Source organism: Dipteris shenzhenensis, chromosome 13 (genome assembly GCF_047967505.1).
Source record: "Dipteris shenzhenensis isolate YYH24624 ecotype China chromosome 13, Dip_SZ_1.0, whole genome shotgun sequence".
NCBI classification, from domain to species: Eukaryota; Viridiplantae; Streptophyta; class Polypodiopsida; order Gleicheniales; family Dipteridaceae; genus Dipteris; species Dipteris shenzhenensis.
Genome location: NC_141608.1, coordinates 54,090,438 through 54,116,594, shown reverse-complemented (window position 1 = coordinate 54,116,594; position 26,157 = coordinate 54,090,438). Strand labels below are relative to the sequence as shown.

At 46.4% G+C, this 26,157-nt stretch overlaps 1 protein-coding gene across 2 annotated transcripts in view; it reads left to right on the top strand.

Moving 5' to 3' along the window:
* Window positions 1–26,157, top strand: part of LOC147895586 (ARM repeat superfamily protein) — a 264,407-nt gene that overhangs the window by 151,285 nt on the left and 86,965 nt on the right. For both annotated transcript variants that reach the window (XM_087383313.1, XM_087383312.1), the window contains exons 21-22: window positions 4,384–4,551; window positions 4,639–4,932. In XM_087383313.1, the coding sequence (XP_087239439.1) occupies window positions 4,384–4,551; window positions 4,639–4,932 (462 nt within the window). The remainder of the gene's footprint in view (window positions 1–4,383; window positions 4,552–4,638; window positions 4,933–26,157) is intronic.

Below are 26,157 nucleotides of genomic sequence, written 5' to 3'. Positions count from 1 at the left end.
AAACATCCAGAAGAGTTTCCCAAATCTGATAGAGGGAAACCGAAGCCGCAGCAAATGAGAGACATGAGTTATCAATATTCGAGAGTGTGGGAAAGACCATAACAAATGGGGAACTGTCTCTCGGTGATGAGAGCAACGGGGGCAGGAAGGGAAAGCAATGCGACGTGCTGCCAATTTCGCCCCAATGGAAAAAGCTCCCACTATACATCTCCAAAAGAAAAGCCTCTGTTTCAATGGCAATTTAGCTTTCCAAATTTTCTTGAGTTGTGATTGCCACCAAGATAAAGGCCTATCCAAATTCCAAAGAGTGTTGGCATGCTTATCAATCCATGGCGGTGGAAGAAGAAATGTGTAAACCATCGAGGAGGCCAGATCATGCATTGAAAGTGGACAGGTAGCAGGAGATAAGGAAGTCAAATTCCAGTCCAGTAATCTGTCCTGTACAAACAGTGGAGGAACAGGAACAAATGGCTGCAACATAGTTGTAAGTATTCTCCAAATGGGCCTATGATGCAGACCCAAGGGAAATGTCCTGCAAGCTTGTGGAAATGAAAGCACATAACCGTGTTGATCCACAACATCTCCGACAAATCTTATGCCCAATTTCATAAGATTATATGCTTTAATAGGAGCCTGTAAAGTGAGAGGCGATTCAAACACCTTGCTCCAATGAAGGCTTTCCAAGCGAAGAGAATTACCATGATGGGAAGAAGCACCTGACCATTTAGCATAAGAGAGAATTTTCTTCCAATCATGAATAAAAGCAGTAGAAACAGGACAACCAGAAATTTTCCCCTGAAATGTGGTCATGAGTGCTTCCCAGTGATCTGTAATCGAATGCCCATATGCATGAGACGTCATGTTTCCACACATAGCTGCTAGCATAATAGCCCATGGCTGTTCTTGCTGTAAAAAATCAGCAATCATAGTGCTCTTTCTTGCCAACATATGAAACTGAAGATTGAGAATATTCAGTGTGCCATGAGTCTTAGGAGGACAAACAGACTGCATGGGAAGTAGTCGCAAGGCCTTTTTATGAGATTTGCTTTTCCAAAATATCTCCATAGCCTGGGACATATAGGAAGCCAAGTGCTTAAAAGACCAGGGAAGAAGAGGCAGATAAAATTGCACATATGCCATAATGATAGACTGTACTATCCGAAGTCGAACATGTAGAGGCCAAGTGGACAAATGCCAGTATTCTAGCTTCTTGTTTATCTTTTGAAGCACCCATTTGAGCTGTTGTTGAGGGGTGATATTCCAGCCAATGGGATATCCTAAATGCCTCACAATAGTATGGGAAGAGATAATGTGGCCTGGCCAGAGAAGTGCATGACAATCAGCTTCTTTCAATGCTAGAAGATTTGATTTCTGAAAGTTAATATGCAGTCCAGCAGCTATGCCAAAATCGTTCAGAGTATGCATCAAATGAGAGAGATCATTTTGAGAATTCCTGGGCATGAAATATGAATCATCAGCATATGCCTGCGCAAGAAATGGCTGTGCCCGTGCCCCTGGAAGTTGCAAGCCATGAAGCTGTCCTGTATCTACAAGATGGTCCATATGCAGCAATAACAGATGAGTAGCAATGGCGTACAGTAGCGAACTAAGAGTTCAACCTTGTCTCACTGAGTGGGTCATAGTCCATGTTCTTGACAACCCACCACCAAGCAAACACTGTGCAGTGGCATGCGAGTAGAGCCAGTAAATAATATGGACCAGCCGAGGGCCAAATCCCAATTTATGCATAGTCTGAGAAATAAAATCCCAATGGACAGTATCAAATGCTTTCGCAATGTCCACTTGCAGAATGAGAACATCTTGTTTGGAATATTTGGCATACTCAATTGCAAGCAAAGCATTGGAGATATTGTCAGTAATCTGTCTTCTGGGAACAAACCCATACTGCCTGGGATGAAGTCCTGCATGCAAGATAAATCGAATCCTGAGGACAATCATTTTGGCAATGAGTTTGTAAATGACTGGCATCAGAGATATGGGCCGCCAATCAGCCATTGTCTCACACAACCTTTTTTTGGGGATCAATTTGACAAGGCCATGTTTCCAAGGAGGAGGAAGAGATTGTGCTGCCCAAGCATGATTGATCATAAGAAGCAGAGTGTTCTTAAGATCATCCCAGAATGCACGGAAAAATTCAACAGTCAATCCATCCCAACCAGGAGAGCTGCCTTTATGTAAATGACTCAAAGCATCATCCAGTTCATTAAGCATAAAGGGCTGCTCCAATTCATGAGCCTGTTCGGGAGACAATATAGGCTGAACATGCATAAGAAATTGAGACCTAGTTGCATTCACTTGCATTGAATGATCAGGTTGAGGAGAAAAGAGATGCTGGAAATGACTAGAACATTGCAATTCCAATTCTGATTTGGAGGTAGTCCAAGTGCCATCATCTTGCTTGATCCTGCAAATATCCTCCTTTCGCCTATCCGAATGCAGGCTTTTGAAGAAGGCTTTGGAGGAGCAGCCCTTATCCAATAGGGGTTTCATGCGAGCTCGGATTTGCCACTTCTTTAATTTGCGAAGATCATTTTGATGGATGATATGAACTGCATAAGCACAAGAATCCTGTTCAGAGGAGGTGAGCTACCTATAAGAGCTGATTACATCCATTTGTTGCTTGTGAGATTGAGCTCATTTCAGCTTGAGCCTGAGGTCTCCCACGTAACTCCGTCCATAATCTTGAATAACAGCCTGCAAACGATGGACAAGACTGATCCACGCAAAATCCATGTCCTCCTGAGCATGTGAGAGGAGGGGGCGGACAGCCACTCTCACCATGTTCTGAAATTGTTGATGAAGCAAATAAGCACTATTAACATGGAGTAGGCGACGACAAAAAAAAGGCATATCATCTGTTAAACGTGCTATAGATAATGTCAAGCATACTGGAAAGTGATTAGATAGCAAAAGGGAATGATCAACCCATAGTGCACATGTGAAGCTAGCATACTGCTGAGCATGCAACAAGTACCATCTGTCAAGTCGAGCCCAGTAATGAGTAAAGGCATTATGACGGTATGTATAGCCCATATCTCTATCCCTTGTTGAGAGCCATAAATCTTCTGCATGCAAGAAAGAAAGCATATCCTCCCAATGTCAAAGCTCAGTGGGGATCATGTGAGAACGATGAGTGGTGTTGTCTTGAATGGCAGGCGAGTTGTTAAAGTCTCCACACAAAAAGGCATTAGACAGCCATGGATATTGTTTGAGGGAGGCCCACATTTGAGCTCTTGTCGCAGAAGTTTGAGAAGCATAGAGAGATGCTATTTCATAAAGATCAGCATGATAGGTGCATCTGATCACCATCCAGCGACCCTGGGGGTCATTGTAAGCAACCGTGGGCTGCATATCATGTTTGACCAGCATGCATACCCCCGAAAAGTGCATTGTACCAGCATAAAATATGTCATAACCAGCAAAGTGGCCTTGCTGGCCAGCCAAGAAGTGTTGGTTGTGTTCCTGCAAAGAAATTACATCGGGATGCATTCTATGTACATAGTGCCAAAAAAGTCTCCACTTATTGACATTACAAAGACCTTGAACATTGTATGTAATACAAGTGATTGAAGAAGACATGGAAGATATGTACAGCCGAACCAAAAAGCATAGTAAAAGTAGAGGTTGTCAGGCCTCAGCCATGACATCAAGGTCCACCTAGCCTCCTGGATCATTGGCTCTATAATCCTCATCATTGTCACGTACAGGGATGCCCTTCTTGAGCACATCTTCCACAGTTGAGAGGTGAGGCTATCAGCAGGGGTAGAGGCCTGACCGCGATATGTCTTGAAGAAAACAGTTTGAGAAAGACTCAAGAAACACACGCACGCACGCACACGCACACACGATATGTCTTGAAGAAAACAGTTTGAGAAAGACTCAAGAAGCTGGTGTTGACTGGCTACTGCTTTGGAAATAGGGTTGACTTCAATAACGTCATTAGCAAAAATTAAACAGGGATGGACACTTCCACGATGTTGGATTCTCTTTGTGACGATGTCAAGGCATCCAAGGATCACATCTAACCCCTCAAGATCTGCAATAAGAAAACGGATTTTGATGGGTGGTTCTAATGAGCTGGGTTTAGATTTTGTAAACTTCTGATTATTAAAAAGGGTTTTTGTACATATGTCCTACCTCCTCACACTTAAAGCATACTAGTATGCGTGTTGTCTTTTTCATGTCGTTAATAATTGATATATTTGTTTACCTTACAATAAATTTTTTTTGTTTGGAATTTCTATTTTGGATTAGACTTATTGAGCATGTTATATTGAACATCTCCTACTTTTATCACCATTAGGTCAAGCGGAAGACTTTGTGCAAGAGTGTTGTGTGATGAAAAGTTTGACTGATGTGCAGGAAGCCTTTACACATTTACTTGGTGACCAAAATGAGCTTACACAGGAGATGGCTTCGAGAGGCATGAGCATTTTATACGATCTTGGTGATGCCTCCACAAAGGATGACTTGGTGAAGGCACTCGTAAGCACATTGTCTGGCACAACGAAACGAAAACGCGCTATTAAGGTGTGTTTCTTTGTTGGTGATTCAACAATTGATATGTCGATCAACACATATCTATTCTGGTTGGTTCTAAGTTTTGTGGTTGTGCAGCTCATGGGAGATTCAGAAGTGTTTGAAGAGGGTGCAATAGGAGAGAAACCAGGTGGTGGAAATATCAACACATACAAAGAGCTTTGCAATCTGGCAAATGAAATGGGACAGCCTGATTTGATTTACAAGTTTATGGACCTGGCAAATCACCAAGCCTCTCTGAATTCAAAACGTGGTGCAGCATTTGGTTTTGCGAAGATTGCAAAACAAGCCCAGGATGCTCTTCGTCCTTATCTTTGCTCTCTTGTACCAAAACTTGTACGCTATCAGCATGATCCAAACAAACAAATCCAGGTATGGTCTGTAAATTGATTAGGAACAGCAAAACTTTCTTTTGCTAGATTTGTTTCGAAAGCTGTTGCTGCTTCATAGGCAGTTATAAATGTCGGAAGATTCAATGTAGTACACTGATGGAAAAGGGAATATCTAGTTCTTATATATTATCAGTCATGCATGAGCACATAGCAAGCCATTATCAATAGCAGAAGTTTCTGGATGGTAGTAGAAAAGGAACTGTATTATTGCTATATATCTTCAGTCATTGTTTACTCATTGTACTAGTTCCCGTTTAATCCCTCTTGAAGAGACACCATAAATGTGGACTAGCTTGGTTTTGCTAACTTTATGGTTGATATTTTGCTTGTGCATTCTGGGCTGATGGTGCATTTAGATCAGAACCAGACACGGTTTTCACATTGAACAAAGCTATGTTTGTGCTCTACATATAGCAATGATTGGTTATGATTTTCATTTTTAGCTTACTCTTGTTGCAGCTTGCTATATAAAAGCAAAATGAATCACTTGCGTTGTGTACATTGAAAGGGAGATAGGGGTAGCTTATCATGGAACACCTCTTGAAAAGACATCATACTTGGGGACTAGCTTGATTTGGATGAATTAATGTTTCAGATTTTGTTTGTGCGTCTGGAACATTGGTTGATCGCAACTGTACACAGTCTCACAAAGAACAAAGCCATGTATCTGTTCTAGACGTAACAATGGATCGATAGGATCTTATGTCCAGCTTACTATTGTTGCAGCTTGCAATATGAAAGTGAAAGGTTCAAGGTTCCAAGTAATCTGTTCTCACAATTGGCATCCAGTGCCATTCTTTCACACATGCAACTCCTTATATACTTTCAAGCCTGCCCTTGGGTCTTGCAGCCTGGGATCTCTTTCTCTTCACAGATTCTGGCCTCTCTATTTTCATCTAGGCCATCTTCATTCTGTTCTGTTATCCCACCACTCGCCCCCACCCCCGCCCCATCCCTCTCACAGCTATATAGGACATTATGAAACCGAGCCAATGAGGATTGAACAGGGTTAACCCAGTTTGATATGGTTTTTTACAGCTGGAAACCCTCAGAGCTGTGCTTCTTGGCACGAGGTTTTTGCAGAAGCAACTGTATCTTTATTTGGAGGTGCTCTGTGTGTGTGTGTGTGTGTGTGCGCGCGGTTACTTTATGGAGTTGATGTAATTTATAGCTCCTCGCTTTGAGGTGGCTTTTCTTGTAATATAAACAATCATGGCTTTCACTTCTAAAAAAAGTGTGTGTGTGCACGGCATAGATTGAGAATGAGATTCTCTCAAGCTTCTTTTGGCAAGGTATCCTGGCAAGCTATTGTGGTTGTTCGGGATTTCTCCTAGACGGCTGGATTTTGACTTGGTTCTTTATCTGGGTTCGCTACTGGGCACTTTGGACTCTCTGGAAAGCTAGTCTTTGGTGATCCCTTTTTCTACTTTTGTTTTCTTTCGTTGTTCTTTGCAGCAATCGCTCTTCGATTGTCTGCTAACTCACTGCATAGATCAAGATGTATATTTGTCCTACATGGAAATTTTCTCTTGATCTAATATTTCAGCTTACTGGTTTAGCTTTCTTGCAATATAAAACACTGAAATTTTTCACTAAAAAATGTGTGTGTGTGTGCGCGCGCGCCAGGCCAGGCTTCCACTTCAGCTCCTGTCCTTTAAAATTGGGTGGGGGTTTTGAAGAAGGGCATCCCCATATGTGATTCCGAAGAAGGGGAGAATGCTATATCTTTCATGGATCACGAAGGCATGCAGCCCATGCAGGCAGAGGCTTTGCCTCTCTGATATCTTGTTTCATACTTATACTTTTCTGTATATATCTCTTTCATGTATCAAACACTTAAGTGCTTTACATACAATGTACAGAGCCTCTGCAATGTCTCAAAGTGGAGGCTTTTCTGGAATTATGTACATAAAATGCAGCCAGATATTGTTTGTTTGCAAGAGCATAATCAACACTCTAAGGCTGGTCATCATGATTACTTTGGCGGCTATGATATATATTATGCTGGTACCACTACCTACTCAGGTGTATGCATAATGGTTAGACATGAGCTGGAGCCTCGGTTAGCTTTCAATGACAGCAGTGGCAGATGGATGGTCATACAATGTAATGTCAATGGTGATATTCTTGAGTTAGCATCAGTCTATGCCTCCCAGACCTCTGCCATGAGGGCTTCTTTATGGGATTCTTTAAGCAAATATCCATGGAGATCTAATGCATTTATCTGTGGAGATTTTAATAATTCCCCTCTGCCAAGAGATAACACCACTTCAAGATCTCATATGCTATCATCGGAAAGGCAGAAATGGGATAACATGCTTCTTTCTGTGCAGGCTGAAGATTTATGGCTGCTTCTCCAAGGGCCAATGCCTGGATATACTTTTCATCATAATACATTTACTACATACTGGGTAAGGCTTGACAGATGGTATTTGTTTTATCCACAACAATATGCAGATTTTAGCCCTCATCTCCTCATAGATTTCTCACTGGGCTTGTCAGATCATGCCCCATCATGGATAAATCCGCAACTTGGTATGCCACTGGATGATTTACCAACTCTTTCCAGTAGATTGCTGCATGTTAATCATACTTATCTCCGACATCAATATTTCCAGCAAATGATCAGACTTGCAATTCATCCCTTGCCTTTGCATGCCCAGGAGGACATGGATTATGCTTGGGACAGTTTTGTCTCTCGTATACAGAATGCCATTAGGGAGTATGGAAACTGGCATATGGCTAAATGGAGGAATGAGGTCAAATGGGCAAAAAGGACAGCACAACAATTGACTGAATTTTCACATTTAAGGCCTCTCTCTGAATCAGAAAATGATTCCCTTTCACATGCTCGGATCAAACTGACTGATAATGATATGAGGAAATTGCACAAATGGAAGATTAGAGCAAGAATGAAGCCCCTCATGGATAAGGGGTGCTCATCAAAAGCCTTCTTCCAGGGCCTGCATGCTACTCAAAAGAAAAACTCATGCCTGAGGGTAAGGAAGCTAGATGGCTCTTGGATGCACTCTTTCTCTGATCTTCAAGATGAATGCCAAAATTACTTCCAGAAATTGTTCTCTACCCCTGGCTCCCCATCAAATCAAATGATTGATGCGAGGACTGAATTTCTTCAATATGTTTCTAAGATAGTGGAAAGGGATGATGCTCTTACATTGGAGAGACCTTTTACTAGCACAGAACTTGATATGATTTGAAAGATGTCCTTTTACAAATGATCAATGTTGCCTGGCAAGAAAATCACTTGCCGCACCTTTGGAAGCATGGCATAATCAAACTTGTGCCCAAAAAACATCTCTGTGACCATATGTCAGATTGGAGGCCTATTACTTTGATGCGTGTAGTTTACAAACTCATTGCCAAAATGATTGTGTATAGGCTTCATGGGATTTTGCATGCGGGCCTTCATCCTCATCAGTATGGGTTTGTGCCGTGAAGACAAATCCATGACAATATCTCCAATGCATTGACCGGAATTGAATATGCTAAGTACTCGCATCAAGATGTGCTCATATTGCAGGTAGATATCACTAAGGCATTTGACACTGTTCAATGGGATTTTATCTCTCAAATCATGACAAAGTTGGGCTTTGGTCCCAAGATAGCAAATGCAATTTATTGGCTTTATTCTGGCTCTACTTCTCGGTGCATTCTTGGGGGTCATCTATCTCGGTCATGGACATTGGGTAGATCAGTTAGACAGGGCTGCCCTCTTAGTGCTCTCTTCTATGCCAATGCGACCTATCCCCTCTTGATGTATCTTGATCATCTTACAAACACAGGACAGATGACTGGTCTTACAATCCCTGGGGCTGCATCTTTTTTGGCACAAGCATATGCTGATGATTCCTTCCTTATGCCACAGAACTCTCCCCGGGAAGTTCGCATGCTAATGACCACACTATCATTGTATGGATTAGCAGCGGGATTGCATGTCAACTTTGACAAATCTAAATTGCTTCCCCTGAAACAATGTGACTGGCATTCTATTCTCTGGCCAGGTCAGGTAGTACATTTCAAAGATGTAGTCAGACATTTGGGATATCCTATAGGATGGCATATCACCAGGAAGCAGCAGTTAAAATGGATCTTCCAAAGACTTAAACATAAACTGGAATATTGGAAAATTTCTACTTGGCCACTTCATGTCAGGCTCAGAATAGTACAGTCCATTGTTATGTCCTATGTTCAGTTCTTTTTGCCTTTGCTACATTGGTCCTCCAGAGATATTTCAACCTTTATGTCTCAAGCTATGGAGCTGTTATGGAGGACAAAAACTGCTGTGAAAGCATTGAGACTAATGAAGATGGAAATGGTGTGCTCTCCTAGGATGCATGGGGGACTCAATGTTCTCAATATAAGATATCATGTACTTGCGAGGAAGGCGACTATGCTCCATACTTTTTTCCGTCAACAACAGCCATGGACTTGTATGATAGCATCCATGTGTGTCAACATAAGGACATCTGCTTATGGCCATTGGACTACTGATCATTGGGAGGTTGTCATTGGGAGATTTGTAGGGAAGATTCCTGGCTGCCCTTTCTCTACTGCTCTGATACTTGACTGGAAACAAGTACTTTCCAAGGTCAAATGGGCTCGTGATAATTGCTCGGGGACAAACTCAATGAGGAAAGAAAGTCTTCATTGGAGTGCCATCTTTGACATTTCACTTGCTTTACAGGAACCTGTTCGGGCATATAATCTCATGAAATTGGGAATTAGATACATCAATGATGTGGTAGATGATCAGGGTTATGTCTTATCTTTTCCTCAGGCCACTGCCTCCTATGCATTGGGAATGCATCATAGGTCGATATGGAAGAAAATTGCTGATCTGTTACATCCTCTTCTACCTGTTCGTCCTGTGGCTGACACAAACAGGCTTATGGATTGGCAATTACAACCCTCTGCTACATGCTCTCATCCTGTTCCTTTGCCTGCTTTGACCTCCATCAAAGCCTACAAGCTTCTTCAGCCTGCTTCATGGATTCAGCAATATGCTTATACTTTGTGGCATATCAGGAAGCCCCTCTCATGGTGGCGGAAGAATGTCCGAATATTATGGAGGTGTAAAATGCCTTTGAAACAAAGACTTTTTCTTTGGAGATGCATGACTGGCACATTGTCAGTGGGAATCACACTTGCCAAACGTCACATTGCACCATCCACATGTTTACGGTGTCAGGCTCCTTCAGAGACTGTCGCTCATTTGCTTTGGCACTGCCCGTCTTCTAGGGACCTCCTTGGGAAAATTTCAGATCATCTTCGGCTCCGTTTCCCGAGTCACAGATTTGGGAAACATTTTTGGTTATTTGGCAGATTTATGAGGTCTTTGTCTCAATACTCACTATTTCTCTCATGGGTGAGATATTGGGCTCTTTGGACAATCTGGAATGAGCATAATTTAGCATACTTGGGCCGGCAGATTCACAAGTCATATGAATCTTTCCGAGCCTCATTGCAGCAATCCTTATATGATGCCTGCCATGAGGGTGATCTACATGCTTCTTGCATAGAGCTTTTCTTTTTATGCTTCTGATCTTTGGGATACTCTCCATTTTGGACACTTCCCATCTTGTAAATTTATGAGAATATAAATACAATGCACTGGATTTTACCCAAAAAAAAAAAGTACGTGTAATTTCACTATTAAAAAAAAAAAGTATGTGTGTACGTGTGGGCACCAGGTTGGCTTCTAGGGCTTGCCAAGGAATGTTGGAATAGAGTGGAGATCCCACAAACTCGACTTAATTCCTCCACTTCCTTGCATACATTTGACGCATCTCTAGGAGGCTCTCTCATCTCCTTATTCTTTTTCAACTCTCGCTCTATGTAGTGCATCTTCTTCCTCATGCTGGCCATCTCCTTCTCCTTTGGTTTCTTGCATTCTCCCTCCTTGCTTCAGCTTATCAGTGCGACATTTGTGGCTCCGAGGCCTTCAATTTTCTGCACTAAAGCAAAACCGACTTTCTTGAAGTGCATCAAAATTTATTGGCGGCCTTACTTGCTGCTCCCCCCAAGAGGTTGGATAGATTTCTATGCTTTCCCCATGTGTCTTCATGGCTCCCTTGCATTGCCATCGGGTTTCTCCTGTCCTAGGCTGAATTGCCGGATGCCATCGTATATCAGTTCACGACATGATTTTATAGGTTGTGTCACGGGGATGTGAATTTCGAATTCACAAGGCTGACTTGGCCTCAAACTGATTAAAATTGTAAAGGACACTTCAAGGTAGTAAATTCCATGGGCCAAGGCAAAGGAACTGAAGGTTAGAGAGGGGTAAGAATCCCTCTAGCTAAAAAGAGCTCCAGGAGCCACGTTTGGCAAGTTGGCTTGTGGGACAAGGCAAAAAGTCGAAATTTTCTTTGAGGCTTGTTTTTGGACCACAGAAAAACAGGAAGAGACAAGTCACACGCTGGGAAAGTGCTCCAGGGCTATTCTATCACACTGCCTTGCTGATTTTTGACTACCAGGGTAGTCTGTGGGTTGTTGGTGGTCTGCCAGAAGCTCAAAAACGAACTCGTTTTTGTGCCAGAGTCTCCATATCAGTTCGTTTTGCTGCATGCTTGCTGTTCATGCCTTCCCAGAGCGCCAAATCTGATTCACACTTCTTCCAGGATCCTTCCAAGACAAGCGCCTATCAAATTCACACTTTTCTAGGCAGTTTGAAGATTCTAGGCAACTCGATTTATTTCCAGGCGAGCACTGAGTCGCACTTGCCAGAGGCTTTCCAGGGCTGCCAGATTTCTCTGTTCTAGATCCACTCTAGTGTCACCAGACAAGTCGTTTTCAGAAATTCACACTTGTTTGAGCTGCTCCGAGCTCCATAATTGGATGAAATCTTTGTTGCAGGATTTTGGAGTGCCAGGTTGGTACCAAATCCATTTTGCCTTTTAGGATTGGACTGCCAGGTTCCATAAGGAAATCATTTTTGCTGTTTTTCACCTCTTCCAGGTCTATTGCTGCTGATTTCAACTGCCAGGCTGCTTGAGAATTGCTCCAGATGGATTCACCTTTTTGCTTGTTGCTGTTTCAGGGTTCCTAGAACCGTCCGATCCTATTCCTTTGTTGTAGCTTGCCTTTCTGTGTGTCAGGAATAGCTATGGTTGGTTGTTTTGTTGGTCTTTGTCCTGCCAGGACTCCCTTGAAGGGTATCAGAGCTGGCAGGACAGGCTTGGTTGATTTCATTCCTGCTAGGATTCCCTTGAAGGGTATCAAAGTTGCCAGTTTAGAACTATCAACCAGAATCGGAAGAACGACTACCATGGGATATTGCATTGGACTAGCATGCCTTTCTGAGATTGAAATGATGCATAGCAAGATGGAAGTGCCTGTGAATGGATTATTTGGCTCGCTGATTTTGGGCTGATGCAGCATGACAGTGCTTTTCTTGTATTTGGATGCCTTCTGAATAAATGATAAAGAAATACCGAAAGGGGCGCTAAGTTTAGGGCCAATGTGGTGTTTGGTGCAGGACAAGGGCAATCTAGCTCTTGGGTGTTGTGTTCTAAGTTGTTTTAGGTTTGCTGTGGGAATTTCTTAACGGTTGGAAATTAAGTATTTGCTGGTTATTATCTGCTCATTGTCCTTTGCAGTTCTAAAAGGCCCGTTTGAGTGGTTCCATTGATGGTACATCACCAACTTTCTCAAGGGGGTGAGACCTGTGGTTGTTGTGGATGATGCTGGGATTAGGGATATCACCATCTCTCTCAAGAGGTGAGGCCTGTAGCTGCTAAGAGAAATTCAGCCAAGATGCTGTGCAGTGAAAGCACAGTATGTGCCAAAGTATATGCCTGATGAGGAACAACCAGAGACAGAGGAACATGACGAGATCTTGATTCAATAACAATTATTGGCACACAGTGGTAGAGTTTCCTTGTTCGCTATTTGGATGAGTGGATGGAGGTGGGTGAAGTGGCAGATTCACCTCAGTTGATGTGACTCTACTTTTCAGTTTGAGCCGACTTCGGTTGTAGCTTTCAGGCTTAGTAGATCATGTGGCTGGAGCATTGCTTGATGCTCAAGAGGGGGGTAGCACCTCCACTCCCTTGGTTCAAAGTGCACATGATATCTAGTCGCTTGGTGACATTGTTGGTCTCATCCAAGGTACCGCTTGCTGATGGTATATCTGTAGCAAGACTTCTGGATACTTGTGATTTTTCTGATTTTGTGCTTGCTGTTTTGGACTAGCAACGTCCTCGTTTGCTGTGTTTCAAGAGGGTAGGACACTTCTGTGCAATTAATTCCATGGGCCTAGGCAAAGGAACTGAAGGTAGAGAGGGGTAAAAATCCCTCTAGCTAAAAATAGCTCCAGGAGCCACGTTTGGCAAGCTGGCTTGTGAGACAAGCTGTGGGACAAGGAAAAAAGTCAAAATTTACTTTGAGGCTTGTTTTTGGACCACTGAAGAACAAGGAGAGGCAAGTCACATGTTGGGAAAGTGCTCCAGGGCTATCTATCACATCATCTTGCTGATTTTCGGCTACCAAGGTAGTATGTGGGCTGTTGGTGGGCTGCCAGAAGCTCAAAAACGAACTCGTGTTTGTGCCGAGGGTAGTATGTGGGCTGTTGGTGGGCTGCCAGAAGCTCAAAAACGAACTCGTGTTTGTGCCAGAGCCTCCATATCAGTTCGTTTTTGCTGCATGCCTGCTGTTCATGCCTTCCCAGAGCCCCAAATCTGATTCACAGTTCTTCTAGGAGTCTTCTAGACCAAGGGCCTATGAAAATCACACTTTTCAGGTAGTTTGGAGCTTCCACGCAACTCGATTTATTTCCAGGCGGGCGGATTTGCTTTCTTTGTCCCATATCCACTCTAGTGTCACTAGACAAGTTGTTTTCAGAAATTTGCACATGTTTGAGCTACTCCGGGACTCCACAACTGGATGAAATCTTTGTTATAGGCCTCCGGGGTGCCAAGCACAGAGCAGCTAGGGGAGGGAGGGTAGGTGGAGGGGCAGCGAGGAGAGAGAGAGAGAGAGAGGGAGAGGGAGAGAGAGAGAGAGAGAGAGAGAGAGAGAGAGAGAGAGTTTATCAAAGTTTGCTAAAGACCGATGGGTCTATGAGACTGAAGAAAAACCTGATACAATGAGCAAAAGGATGGAGCTACTAAGCGAGCATCCTAACCCATGCTAGAAAAGTGTGTAGACATAGTCGGTGATATAATAGTACATGTCCACTACAAACCTATGCAGCCATCTAGGCATCACTATCCTCATGTGGAGACATAGTCTGATCCAATAAAATAGAATAGGCATATAGAACATCAAGATACACCCAATGGCGGACTAGGCAGTGCAGGCAAGAAGCCCATAACGGATCGTTATCTGCTATCTAGATGAGTAACCTGTCGTGCCCTCCTGGCCGCTATCCGTCGTCTAACGAGCACCACTGTAACCCCGGTCAGCTGCACCCCAGGTCTGAAGAGAGAGGAGATGTCGGTGAGTGTGATATATGCGTCTACCCTCTGCATGGTCTGTTGTGTCTCAGGGTCTCTGCCTCTTGTGGTAACCGTGACTGAGACAGCAACCTGCTCTGCCTAGAAGAACTCTGTGATTGTACTCTGGGTTGGGCCGAGCACGGCGGTCCCCTACTCGTGTCTCCTCGATCTGATGAGACGATCTCTGTGTCGGACCGCCTCGTGAATAAAAGCTGCTAGGCATCCCTGGTTTGGGTATAGGAGGAGTCTGGACAGGCGCTCGAACCCGTCTTTGAAAAGGCAATGGTATCGTCCATGAATCTCATGGCAGATTGGGCAACGGAAAAGAAAGTGCTCCTTTGCCTCCACCTCATGGTGCTCACACAATGTGCAGATACGACTCTTCTTGGGTATCCCTTTTGCGCGCCGCTCTCGATACAGAGTCGGTGCGATGACACACGTAACTGCCCAAGGGGAATCCTGAGTGAATGTGGTAGATGGATCTAGGTGTACCCTGGTGGGATGATGAAACCCTCTGCTGAAATGTGCAAGCAGTGGTTTGGATAGAAACTGAGCTTCACAGGGAGCTCCGCCTATGCTAGCCAGATCCTGAATGTGTGTAGCTGTAGAAGATCCTCTCGGAGGATTGGGTTGAATCGTTGCCCCAAAGTGGGACCAATGGAGCGTCAATGCGGTACTGGAAGGGTGGCAGCCTGTCTATATAAAAACCCAATCTCTCAAACCACCCGCAGGTGTGTGCGTACCAACATCTCTGATCACCCTGAGCCGCTAGTGCCATAGAAGATGCTAGTGCCAACCAAGGTAGCCTGCGTCGCCCTGTGGTACATGAGCTGTACGCGCACACTCGGTAGAGATAAGTGATAGTATGGAATGCCGCATCTAAGTGCAGAGGAGATACCCCAAACTCAACTTGGATGATTTGATGAGGGATAGATGGGTTGTTGTGTATCATACGTGAGAGTATGAGAACCTGTAATCTCTCCACTCGAGTCCACTCTGTGTTGGAGAGGTTTGGTCCCTAGCAAGTGCTACCATACATGGCCGCAGGTCGGACCAAGGAGTTGAAAAGGAGACCTTAGTTTGCGGGTCCTAAAAATGCGAGTGGAAGCACTGTCTCTCCAGTCGGGCCAGGTAAGCGTAACCTCACTTAGGCGGGCCTGCATTGCCGGTCTCATGGTGAAGATAGGTCCTGAAAAGAGAACTCCCAACTCCCAAGTATGTGTATGATGAAACGATCTCAACTAGTGCTCCGTCAAAAGTAAACTATTGTCTGTGTGCAACTGAGAGAGAGAGAGAGAGAGAGAGAGAGAGAGAGAGAGAGAGAGAGAGAGAGAAATTTTATTAGAGTCTTCGGAAGACCGATGGGACTATGAGACTGAAAGAAAACCTGATACAAATCACAGTAAGGGTGGAGCTACTGAAACGAGCATCATCACTCATGCTGAATCCTAAGTCTAATTATACATAATCAAATACATCTGGATGTAACAATGAAAAGAAAAGGACAGGTGGAGCGGAGCGGAATCCTCTGTATGTCATGTCCCCCTGGCTGGTGCATAGCTGGTGATGGGACGCTGGTGCCCGTCAAGGGGTGCCGTGCATCTCGGTCTCCTGGACAAGGCTCGACGCAAAACCAGAGCCACCGTGACTTCCGTGGGACGTATCCCGGGTCTAAACAATGACGGGAGGTCCCCCAGAGTGATCTGTGTGTCCCCTCGATGTCTCGTGTGTCGTGCTGCGATCGTCGGGGTCTCTGTCACGTCGGCGGCTAGAGACTGGACGATCAATGTCACTCGATGGGAAGAACTCTGTGATCCTGCTTTGAGAGGTGTTTGATGATGTGACCAAGCCCCGTCGCCTGAGTAAGTACTCTCTATGTCGGATTCCCTCGTGAATGAAGGCCGCGAGGCATCTCTGATCTGGGTAGGCGAGAAATCTCGAAAGGAGCCCGGAGCTGTCTCTGAAGAGGCAGTGGTAGCGACCTCGGATCTCGTAGTACACTGGGCACCTGAAAATAAAATGCTCCTCCGACTCAACCTCCTGACAGTCGCACAATATGCATATGTGATGCTCCTTGGGGATCCCCTCTGCTCTGCCGCTCTCTATGCGGAGGCGGTGTGATGATACTTGAAAGTGTCCGATGGAGATCCGTAGTGAGTGAGGCATATGAAGCTCAGTGTACCCCGGTGGTGTGATGAATCCCTCCTCCGAAATGCGAAGACAGTAATCTCTGTAGAAAATCAGCTTCACTGGAAGATCCCTCGGCTCCAACCAGGTCCTAAAGGTGTGTAGCTGCAGGAGATCCTCTCGAATGACCTGGTTGGTATGTGGCCCAATCGGGATGGTGGGTGGGAGTACCGGAGGGGCATCTAAACTGTACTGAAAAGGAGGTATCCTATCGATGTGGAACCCTAGTCTCACAAACCATTTGTGAGTCCGTGCATACAAGCATCGCTGGTCTCCCTCTGCTCCCAACCTCATGGAGGAATCGAGAGCCAACCACGGCAACCTCTGTCTCCCTGATGTGCAGTCCCCATGTGATCTAACCCGGTGTAGATATGTGATGGTTTGAAAGGCTGCATCGAGCTGGAGTGGAGAAGCACCAAACTTGGCCTGAATGATGTGATGTGGTACAGACAGTTTCCCGTGGATCATCCGGGAGAGCATGAGGATCTGCAAGCGCTCCACCCGTGTCCACTCTATCTCTGAGATGTCAGGCCCCCAACAAGGGCTACAATACATGCCGGCTGGTCGGACCAAGGAGTCGAAGAGAAGAGCCTTGGTCCGAGGGTCCTAGAAGTGGGAGTGAAAGAACTGTCTCTCTAGCCGAGCCAGTGAGGCGTATCCCCTGCTCAGTCTGGCCTGCATCGCTGGTCTCATCGTGAAGATCGGGCCGGAGAAGATGACCCCCAAGTAAGTGTATGAGGATACGATCTCAACTGGTGACCCACCGAAAGTAAAAGTAAACTGCTTCCGTTGCATGTTTGCTCGAGAGGTGTTAAAGATCATGACCTTGGTCTTGCCAAGGTTGACCTCCAAATCATGGGATAAACAAAAAGCCTGCAGTGCATCCAGGTGTCGCTGGAGCCCCTCGGGTGTGGACGACAAGAGTACCACGTCATCTGCATAAAGAAGAATCCTGATGATGATCCCGGCAAGTGAGCAACCGGTCCCTCCGAACGTCCCCATGAAAGTCTCAAGCTTATCGATGTAGAGGCCAAACAGGGTCGGTGATAAGGGACAACCCTGTTTGACTCCTATGGTACTCAGGATCTCATCTGTCCAACCTGCGCCTGTACGAACTCGGCCTGAGACACTCACATACAGTGCCATGACGGCCCAGATGATGTCCTGATCAAATCCCAGTGTCTGTAGGCGTGTGTTAAGACGAGCTCAAGGTACTGTGTCAAAGGCTTTGCGGAAATCCACAAAGCAACAGTATACCCTCTCCTTCCGTGATCTGGCCTCCTCAATGACACTCCTGAGTGAGAGAGAGAGAGAGAGAGAGAGAGAGAGGGAGGGAGGGAGGTAGGGAGGGAAGGGGGGAGGGAGGGAGGGAGGGATTAGCATTTGCGGAAGGCCAGAAAAGATTAGGAGATGAAAGGAACTAAAAAGCAACATGAGAGTATACCTCGAGGAACTAGATGTTGTTGCTTGAGTGGAGCGTGGTTTCTCACGAGGAGGCTCGCGGCTGTGACACGTGGCAAGATACATGTGTGAAAGTTTGAGGGCCTTGTATATATGGCCTCATCTCCCCCTCTCTCTATAATCAATCCCGTATTTTTGGAAGGAGAGAGAGGCATTTGCATGGCTATGAGGTGGGGGGGGGGGGGGACCCTTATACTCGGCGCACCTTGTGCTGCCACGTGGTGCATTCTGCGCCAATATGGTATCAAAGCAGGTAGAGTTTTCTTCGCAGTCTGTCGTGTGCAGGACACGTGGAAACAATGTGGTTTCTGGACTGTGGACGTGTGCAATGCACCGGCGGAGATGTTGCGACGTCCGCCTTGTATATGGCCTCATTTCCCCCTCTCTCTTTCATCCCTTCTAGTATTTTTTGGGAGGAGAGAGAGGCCTTTCCTTGGCTAGGAGGCGGGGGGAGTGGGATCCCCCCGTACTTGGCCCACCCTTTGTTGCCACGCGGTGCATTTTGTGCCAATAGAAGCGTCTATCATACCTTCAAGAAACTATTGATAAGATGAAACTAGGGACAACATGAAGTGGAAGAAACATATATGTCAGGAGTAGCTCATGTGATGCCGTGTCTTGTCTTAAGTTTGTCAAGAGTAGTCTCAGCTAAGCCAAGGCCCAACTCGGGTCCCATCGGGAGTCTTGGTGTCTTTAGAACATATCTGAGAATTGTTGTTGGCATCCTTGGCTCCTTTGTGTAGGTTGTACGCACGCGAGAGAGAGAGAGAGAGAGAGAGAGAGAGAGAGAGAGATGTATTAACGTTTGCAGGCTGCCTCGCGGGCCTACAAGACAAAGTACAAAACCGAAAGTAACTCACACAAGCCGCTATGGGCTGAAGCGAAGGGCTCACTAATGCCCTTGCTGAAAGCTAAAGTGCTCCTTTGTGTAGGTTGTACGTGCGCGCGTGTGCGAGAGAGAGAGAGAGAGAGAGAGAGATATTAACGTTTGCAGGCCGCCTCGTGGGCCTACGAGACAAAGTACAAACTCATACAAGCCGTTATGGGCTGAAGCGAAGGGCTCACTAAGGCCCTTGCTGAAAGCTAAAGTGCTAAATGAGAGAGAGAGAGAGAGAGAGAGAGAGAGAGAGAGAGAGAAAGAAAGTGTATTATTGTCCACTAAAGGCCAAAATGGGCCCATGGGACATCAAGAACTCTGCATACAAGATAGCACAAAATCAACGTGCCACAAAGAAGAGGCATCGTCGAATATCATCTAAGTGCTACGCAATACAATGCAAGTGAAAGTACATAATGTCAAATTTGAGCCTAAATACAAAGTAAACTAGATGCAAGGAAACCGCCCCTGGGTGCAAAATGGGGGGATGAGTACAATATGCCAATGCAAAGATACAAGTCCAGGTGTCACGGAGTCTGAGAACCAAAATAATACTGGAAATCCTGTCCATCGACTCTGCCTCCTGCTATGAGAGTACAAATCTGAGCAAAGGTGAGGTGAGCGGCTGGTGGGGCGAGATCTCCATGAGTAAGTCTCCTCCGAAAAGCTGCCATCATCCTGGATCGTCTGGAGATGAAGCGACGAGTACGTCCCCTATGTAACAAGATCCTGCGGCGTCTACAAACCATCTCATATGTACATCCACAGGGTGGAGGCATGTGTCCTGTGTGAGCTCTGACCTCCTCGTGCTCCTCCTGGTCTCTGTCCTCTGGTATAGCGTGTGCCTGAGCTCTATCAGGCTGGGCTCTATCACGCTCCGGTCTGTGCTGACGGTCTCTGAGGTAGTCTCGTCGAAGCATAGTGGCCTCCCTGACATAAAGAGCTAGGCAATGCTGATCCTCGTAGTCCATCACTCGTGAGAGAGGTCCAAAGCCATCCGTGAAGAGACAGTGGAATCTACCTCTGAGCTCATAATATAGCGGGCATCTGCAAATGAAGTGCTCCTCTGACTCCACCTCTCCCATGGTGCAACAAGGGCAGATCCTGGTCTCTCGGCCTGGTCGCCGTCCATCCTCCATGCGTCGCATCCTACCAGCCTCTATCTCGAGTTGATGCGAAGAGACTCTAAGCTGGCCAAGGGCAATCCTCAGTGAGTGGGACATGTGGATACCTGTATAGCCTGGTGGAATGACAAATCCATCCTCTGAGATCCGAAGGAAGTGGTCACGATATGTGGCCATCTTCGTCGGAAGCTGCGTGGGATAAATCCAAGTGCGATACGTATGAAGCTGCAACAAGTCTGCTCTCGTGACCTGGCTAAGCTCGTGGCGAGTCAACTCGAGATGAGGGGCATCTATGCTGTATCGGAAGGGAGGCAGTCTATCCATGTCTAGTCCAAGAGATGTGAGCCACCTAGTGAGTCTGAAGTACCAGCAGTATCGGGCCCCAGATCGTGCCAACTCCATAGAAGATGCAAGTGCTAACCATGGCAACCGAGCTCTGCCTGCTGCTGAGTCTCCAAACTCCCTAACCCTATGCAAATACATGACCGACTGAAACGCTGCATCCAATGCAAGGGGAGTAGCTCCAAACTCTGCTAGCATGATCTCGTGCGGAACTGTAGCCTTGGCCCTAATGAGCCGAGAGAACATGATGATCTGTAACCTCTCTACTCGTCTCCAATCTGCAGCGCCGAGGTCTCCTGCCCAGAAAGGAGCTGCATACATCGCAGCTGGTCTCACCAATGTATCAAAAAGCAAGGATTTCGTATCGGGATGCTGAAAGTGGGACTGAAAACACTGACGCTCAAGATGAGCCAACGAAGCATACCCTTTACTAATCCTATCTCGCGCTGCATATGTCATGGTGAAAACCGGTCCCCTGAAAACTGCCCCCAAATAAATGTACTCTCTAACAAGCTCAATGGGCTGTCCGTCATATGTGAAGCAAAACTCATCCGTGCTATAAATACGATCAGAGGTGTTGAAAACCATAACCTTGGTCTTGCCAAGGTTTACGGTCAACCCCCTGTCCTGGCAAAACCTGTGGAGTGCCTCAATATGTGCCTGGAGGCCCTGCGCAGTAGAGGAAATGAGAACCACATCGTCCGCATACAGGAGGATAGGAATGGAGGATCCTGAGAGAGTAGAGCCCACACCGCCTGTCATCTGTATAAACATCTCTAGCTCATCAATATATAATCCAAAGAGAGTAGGAGAGAGCGGGCAACCCTGCTTCACCCCAATCGTGCTGCATACCTCCTCTGAGAGCCCCTCACGTGTCCGAACCCGACCAGTGACCCTCTCATACAAAGCCATGATAGCCCACTGTATCTCTCCACTGAAGCCCATCTAGCGAATCCTCTGAAACAATCTGAATCACGGAACTGTGTCAAATGCCTTCCTGAAGTCCACGAAGCAACAATAAAGCCGTTGCCTTCGTGACTTCGCCTCCTCTACCAGTGCCCTGAGTGTGAGGATGTGGTCAAGTGTCGAATGATCCCTGCGAAATCCAGCCTGCCCTCTGGCTCTGAGTCCTGTCATCTCGGCATGGTCATTTATACAGCTTACGGCTCCATAGGGTCCCCCGACTTGTGGATAGGTACTATGGTATTGCCTAACTAGGACTGTGGTAGGCGTGTACAAACAGACTCATTGACGAGACGGGAAAGAACAAAATCTAAGGCATCAATCCCATGGATTACATACTCCGCTTGCAATCCATCATGATCCTTAGCTCTCCCGTTCTTCAATCGGTGGACTGCTGCACGGACACTCTCTGGTGTGAAGAGACTAGATGAAGCTGGCCTAGGGGAATGGGATAAATCGATGGCTGGCTGATCTGGAACATCGTATAGAGCTGAAGTGTATGCAGACCAGACACGTGGATCTGTGAGGGGGCTCTGAGACTTCGAGCGGAGGAATTTTCTCCAGAATTCCTTGGAGTCACAGCTGAAAAGCAAGCTTCTCAGCTCCTCCTCATTCCGGGCTAGAAATTGGCGTTTCTTGCGCCTAACCAACCACTTGTAGTCTCTCTTGGTTTCGGCAAGGAGGGGAGACTTCTCCTTGGTCTCAAGGTGAAGTTTCCTGCGGAGTTCCTTACACTCCTCGTCATACCAACCGTTGCAAGGAACAAGACCAACCGGTGGGGGACTAGACGAATGACATGTGGCAGGGAACGACATGTGAGCGGCAGAAACGAGTGAAGTATGTACAAGTTCCCACCGGTCCTGCGTGGATGGTAGAGCATCTAATAGATGAGGACGGAGTAGGCGGCTGAGGTTCTGGCTATATACATCATCGAACTGGTGGTCGAAATGAACCTCATAATAGGGTTGGCGGTCATGATAACGAGGGGGGGGTGGGTCATGGGAGACATTAGTCAAAGTAAAGTGGATGAGTGCATGGTCGGCAGAGGGCATGAAGGGGCTAACAGTAAGGCTATGGATGGAAGGGACTAGAGTCGGGGGACCTATGATGTAGTCGATCACGCTAGTACCACGCCCAGAAGCAGAAGAGAATGTAGGCATGGAAGACTGTGGCCACCTGGACAAGCCGTTATAAATGACCATACTGTGCGAGGTGAGGAGCTCCAGTAGCTGACGTCCCTGATCTGTGGGCTGTACTGTGCAGTCTGATGAAGTCCGACAGAGGCTATCATCGTGAAATGCTGGGAGTATGACCGGATCCTCCATGAAGTCATAAGTGAAGGCCTGTCTGTCTGAGGTCCTCGCGTTGAAGTCTCCTAAAAGAATGACTTCTCCGCGATGTGAAAAATCTGCAATGTCCGCTGAGAGATCCTTAAATATGGACTGGCCTGGTCCAGTGGAAGAATAGATCGACTGCGCCGGGGGGAAGTAGCAAACTGCAATAAAAAGATCTCGCTGAGGGGCTCTGCGGCAGATGCGTACCCACAAGAATCGGGCATGTGAATCCGCTCTCTCCACTGTGATGATCCGATCGAGATGCTCTCTGTACAAAATGGCCACTCCTCCAGATCCTCTCACTCCAAATGTTCGGGTGTGCTGCCTGAAGGCAGATCTCCATGTATACCCTGTCACTCGTGGCAAAGGTCTCTCTGGACTCTCGTGTGTCTCCGTGAAAAAGATGATATCTCTCCCAAAGAATGCCCCCGTAGATTGCCTGGCTGTGCTGTAAAAGAACCATTGCAGTTCCATACAGCGATGCGTAGACTATCTGACGGGTGGTGTGTCCCATGGGCCCTGTCCCATCAAGCGGTTGTAGCAGGAGGTGGAGGTGGGGCTATATCTGCTGGTCTGTCATCTCTAAGCACTGTGGGAGCACGCCTCAAAGTGCCTGTGATGAGTCTGCCATCCCTGATCACTGCCCACTTGCCCTGAGCTCGGGCTGCATCTCTCTGAGGCATGAGCGCCTTGCGCTCCTCAACCTGTAGGAGAGACGTCCACAGGAGACCTCACGGGTCTATGGGACAAAATGCACACCAAAATCATCAACATTAGTTAGAGACTGAGAGTCTTGGGGGGAGTATAGCAGCTCAGCCCCAAATTATTATAGGATAACTACATTCAAGTACTATATTAAGGGTGGTCTGAATAACATCAGTTTAAGAACGAGAGTCTTTGGATTTAGGTTTGAAATCTCTAATGAGTGCTTGCTTGTCTCGATAAACCACCCATTTACCTTCTTTCTTTGCTTCTTTCACTTTGATAAGCTCATTTTCCCTTTGTTTGAGTTGGGTCGGAGTGAGCTCTTCAGATATCCAAATCCTAGTACCCTTGAGCTTGTTGGTTTGTCTAAGGATCTTAGTTGTTAAAATCCTTTCTTTGAAAGAAATCTGTGCTTGGTTTCCCTTTCAAGTGATAAGACTTATGTCATTTTCATCCCAGCCGATTTGTGGCACTGCCTTCTTGAGTTGGATAATCTTTTCCTCATCAATGCATTCCTCTTCCTCTTCCATTTCAAAATAGCTAAGGCAACTATCTTGCAATCCCCCAATATGTAAAATCTTATTGTTTCTTGCTATGACTTGCTGCTCTCTTACCTCTGTATAAACATCACATTTGTCAATCTTGTTATGTATTGTTGCTGTAATTTCCTGTCCGATGGATTTGAGCTGAGTGGTGACCATTTCTTGGGCCTTCGCTACAAGCTGTGGTGTAGGAGTTGCAGTATTGCATTGCTGTAGGACTTCTTGAATTACCTCCTGTCTGCCTTCATTCTTTATTTTTGAAACTGTCTTCTCCAGGGAAGCAATGCGGAGCTTTGAAACTGTCTTCTCCAGGGAAGCAATGGAGAGTTTTGCATCTCTGAGTTCTTGTTGTAGAAAGTAGATCCGCTCATGTGGATCAAGCTTGCTTTGAAATCTGTGAAAAGTCAATGCATAAGGAGAAGGTGTTGATGCCATGGCAGTGTAGGATGGCTTCTTGTTAGCTGGAGTCGATGGAAAAAGCTGTGTCTTCGGGAACTCGATGCTGGAAAAGATCTGTGCAATTCAAGACCCCTTTGTTGAAGCTAACACCCCAGACAGAGCCAGGGGCTCAGCTCGCCTGAGGCTAGGTTGGACGACGACCCCCCTGCTGTTGCGAGACCTGCTGTGGGAGCTAGGCTAGAGAGAGAGAGAGAGAGAGAGAGAGAGAAAGAAAGAAAGAAAGAAAGTGTATTATTGTCCACTAAAGGCCAAAATGGGCCCATGGGACATCAAGAACTCTGCGTACAAGATAGCACAAAATCAACGTGCCACAAAGAAGAGGCATCGTCGAATATCATCTAAGTGCTACGCAATACAATGCAAGTGAAAGTACATAATGTCAAATCCGAGCCTAAATATAAAGTAAGCTAGATGCAAGGAAACCGCCCCTGGGTGCAAAATGGGGGGATGAGTAAAATATGTTAATGCAAAGATACAAGTCCATGTATCACGGAGTCTGAGAACCAAAATAATACTGGAAATCTTGTCCATCGACTCTGCCTCCTGCTATGAGAGTACAAATCTGAGCAAAAGTGAGGTGAGCGGCTGGTAGGGCGAGATCTCCATGAGTAAGTCTCCTCCGAAAAGCTGCCATCATCCTGGATCGTCTGGAGATGAAGCGGCGAGTACGTCCCCTATGTAACAAGATCCTGCGGCGTCTACAAACCATCTCATATGTACATCCACAGGGTGGAGGCATGTGTCCTGTGTGAGCTCTGACCTCCTCGTGCTCCTCCTGATACCTGTCATCTGGTATAGCGTGTGTTTGAGCTCTATCGGGCTGGGCTCTATCACGCTCCGGTCTGTGCTGATGGTCTCTGAGGTAGTGTCGTCGAAGCATAGTGGCCTCCCTGACATAAAGAGCTAGGCAATGCTGATCCTCATAATCCATCACTCGTGAGAGAGGTCCAAAGCCATCTTTGAAGAGACAGTGGAATCTCCCTCTGATCTCATAATATAGCGGGCATCTGCAAATGAAGTGCTCCTCTGACTCCACCTCTCCCATGGTGCAACAAGGGCAGATCCTGGTCTCTCGGCCTGGACGCCGTCCATCCTCCATGCGTCGCATCCTACCAGCCTCTATCTGGAGCTGATGCGAAGAGACTCTAAGCTGGCCAAGGGCAATCCTCAGTGAGTGGGACATGTGGATACCTGTGTAGCTTGGTGGAATGACAAATCCATCCTCTGAGACCCGAAGGAAGTGGTCACGATATGTGGCCATCTTCGTCGGAAGCTGCGTGGGATAAATCCAAGTGCGGTACGTATGAATCTGCAGCAAGTCTGCTCTCGTGACCTGACTAAGCTCGTGGCGAGTCAACTCGAGATGAGGGGCATCTATGCTGTATCGCAAGGGAGGCAGTCTATCCATGTCTAGTCCAAGAGATGTGAGCCACCTAGTGAGTCTGAAGTACCAGCAGTATCGGGCCCCAGATCGTGCCAACTCCATAGAAGATGCAAGTGCTAACCATGGCAACCGAGCTCTGCCTGCTGCTGAGTCTCCAAACTCCCTAACCCTGTGCAAATACATGACCGACTGAAACGCTGCATCCAATGCAAGGGGAGTAGCTCCAAAACAATCCCCTGTCCTGGCAAAACCTGTGGAGTGCCTCAATATGTGCCTGGAGGCCCTGAGTAGTAGAGGAAATGAGAACCACATCGTCCGCATACAGGAGGATAGGAATGGAGGATCCTGAGAGAGTAGAGCCCACACCGC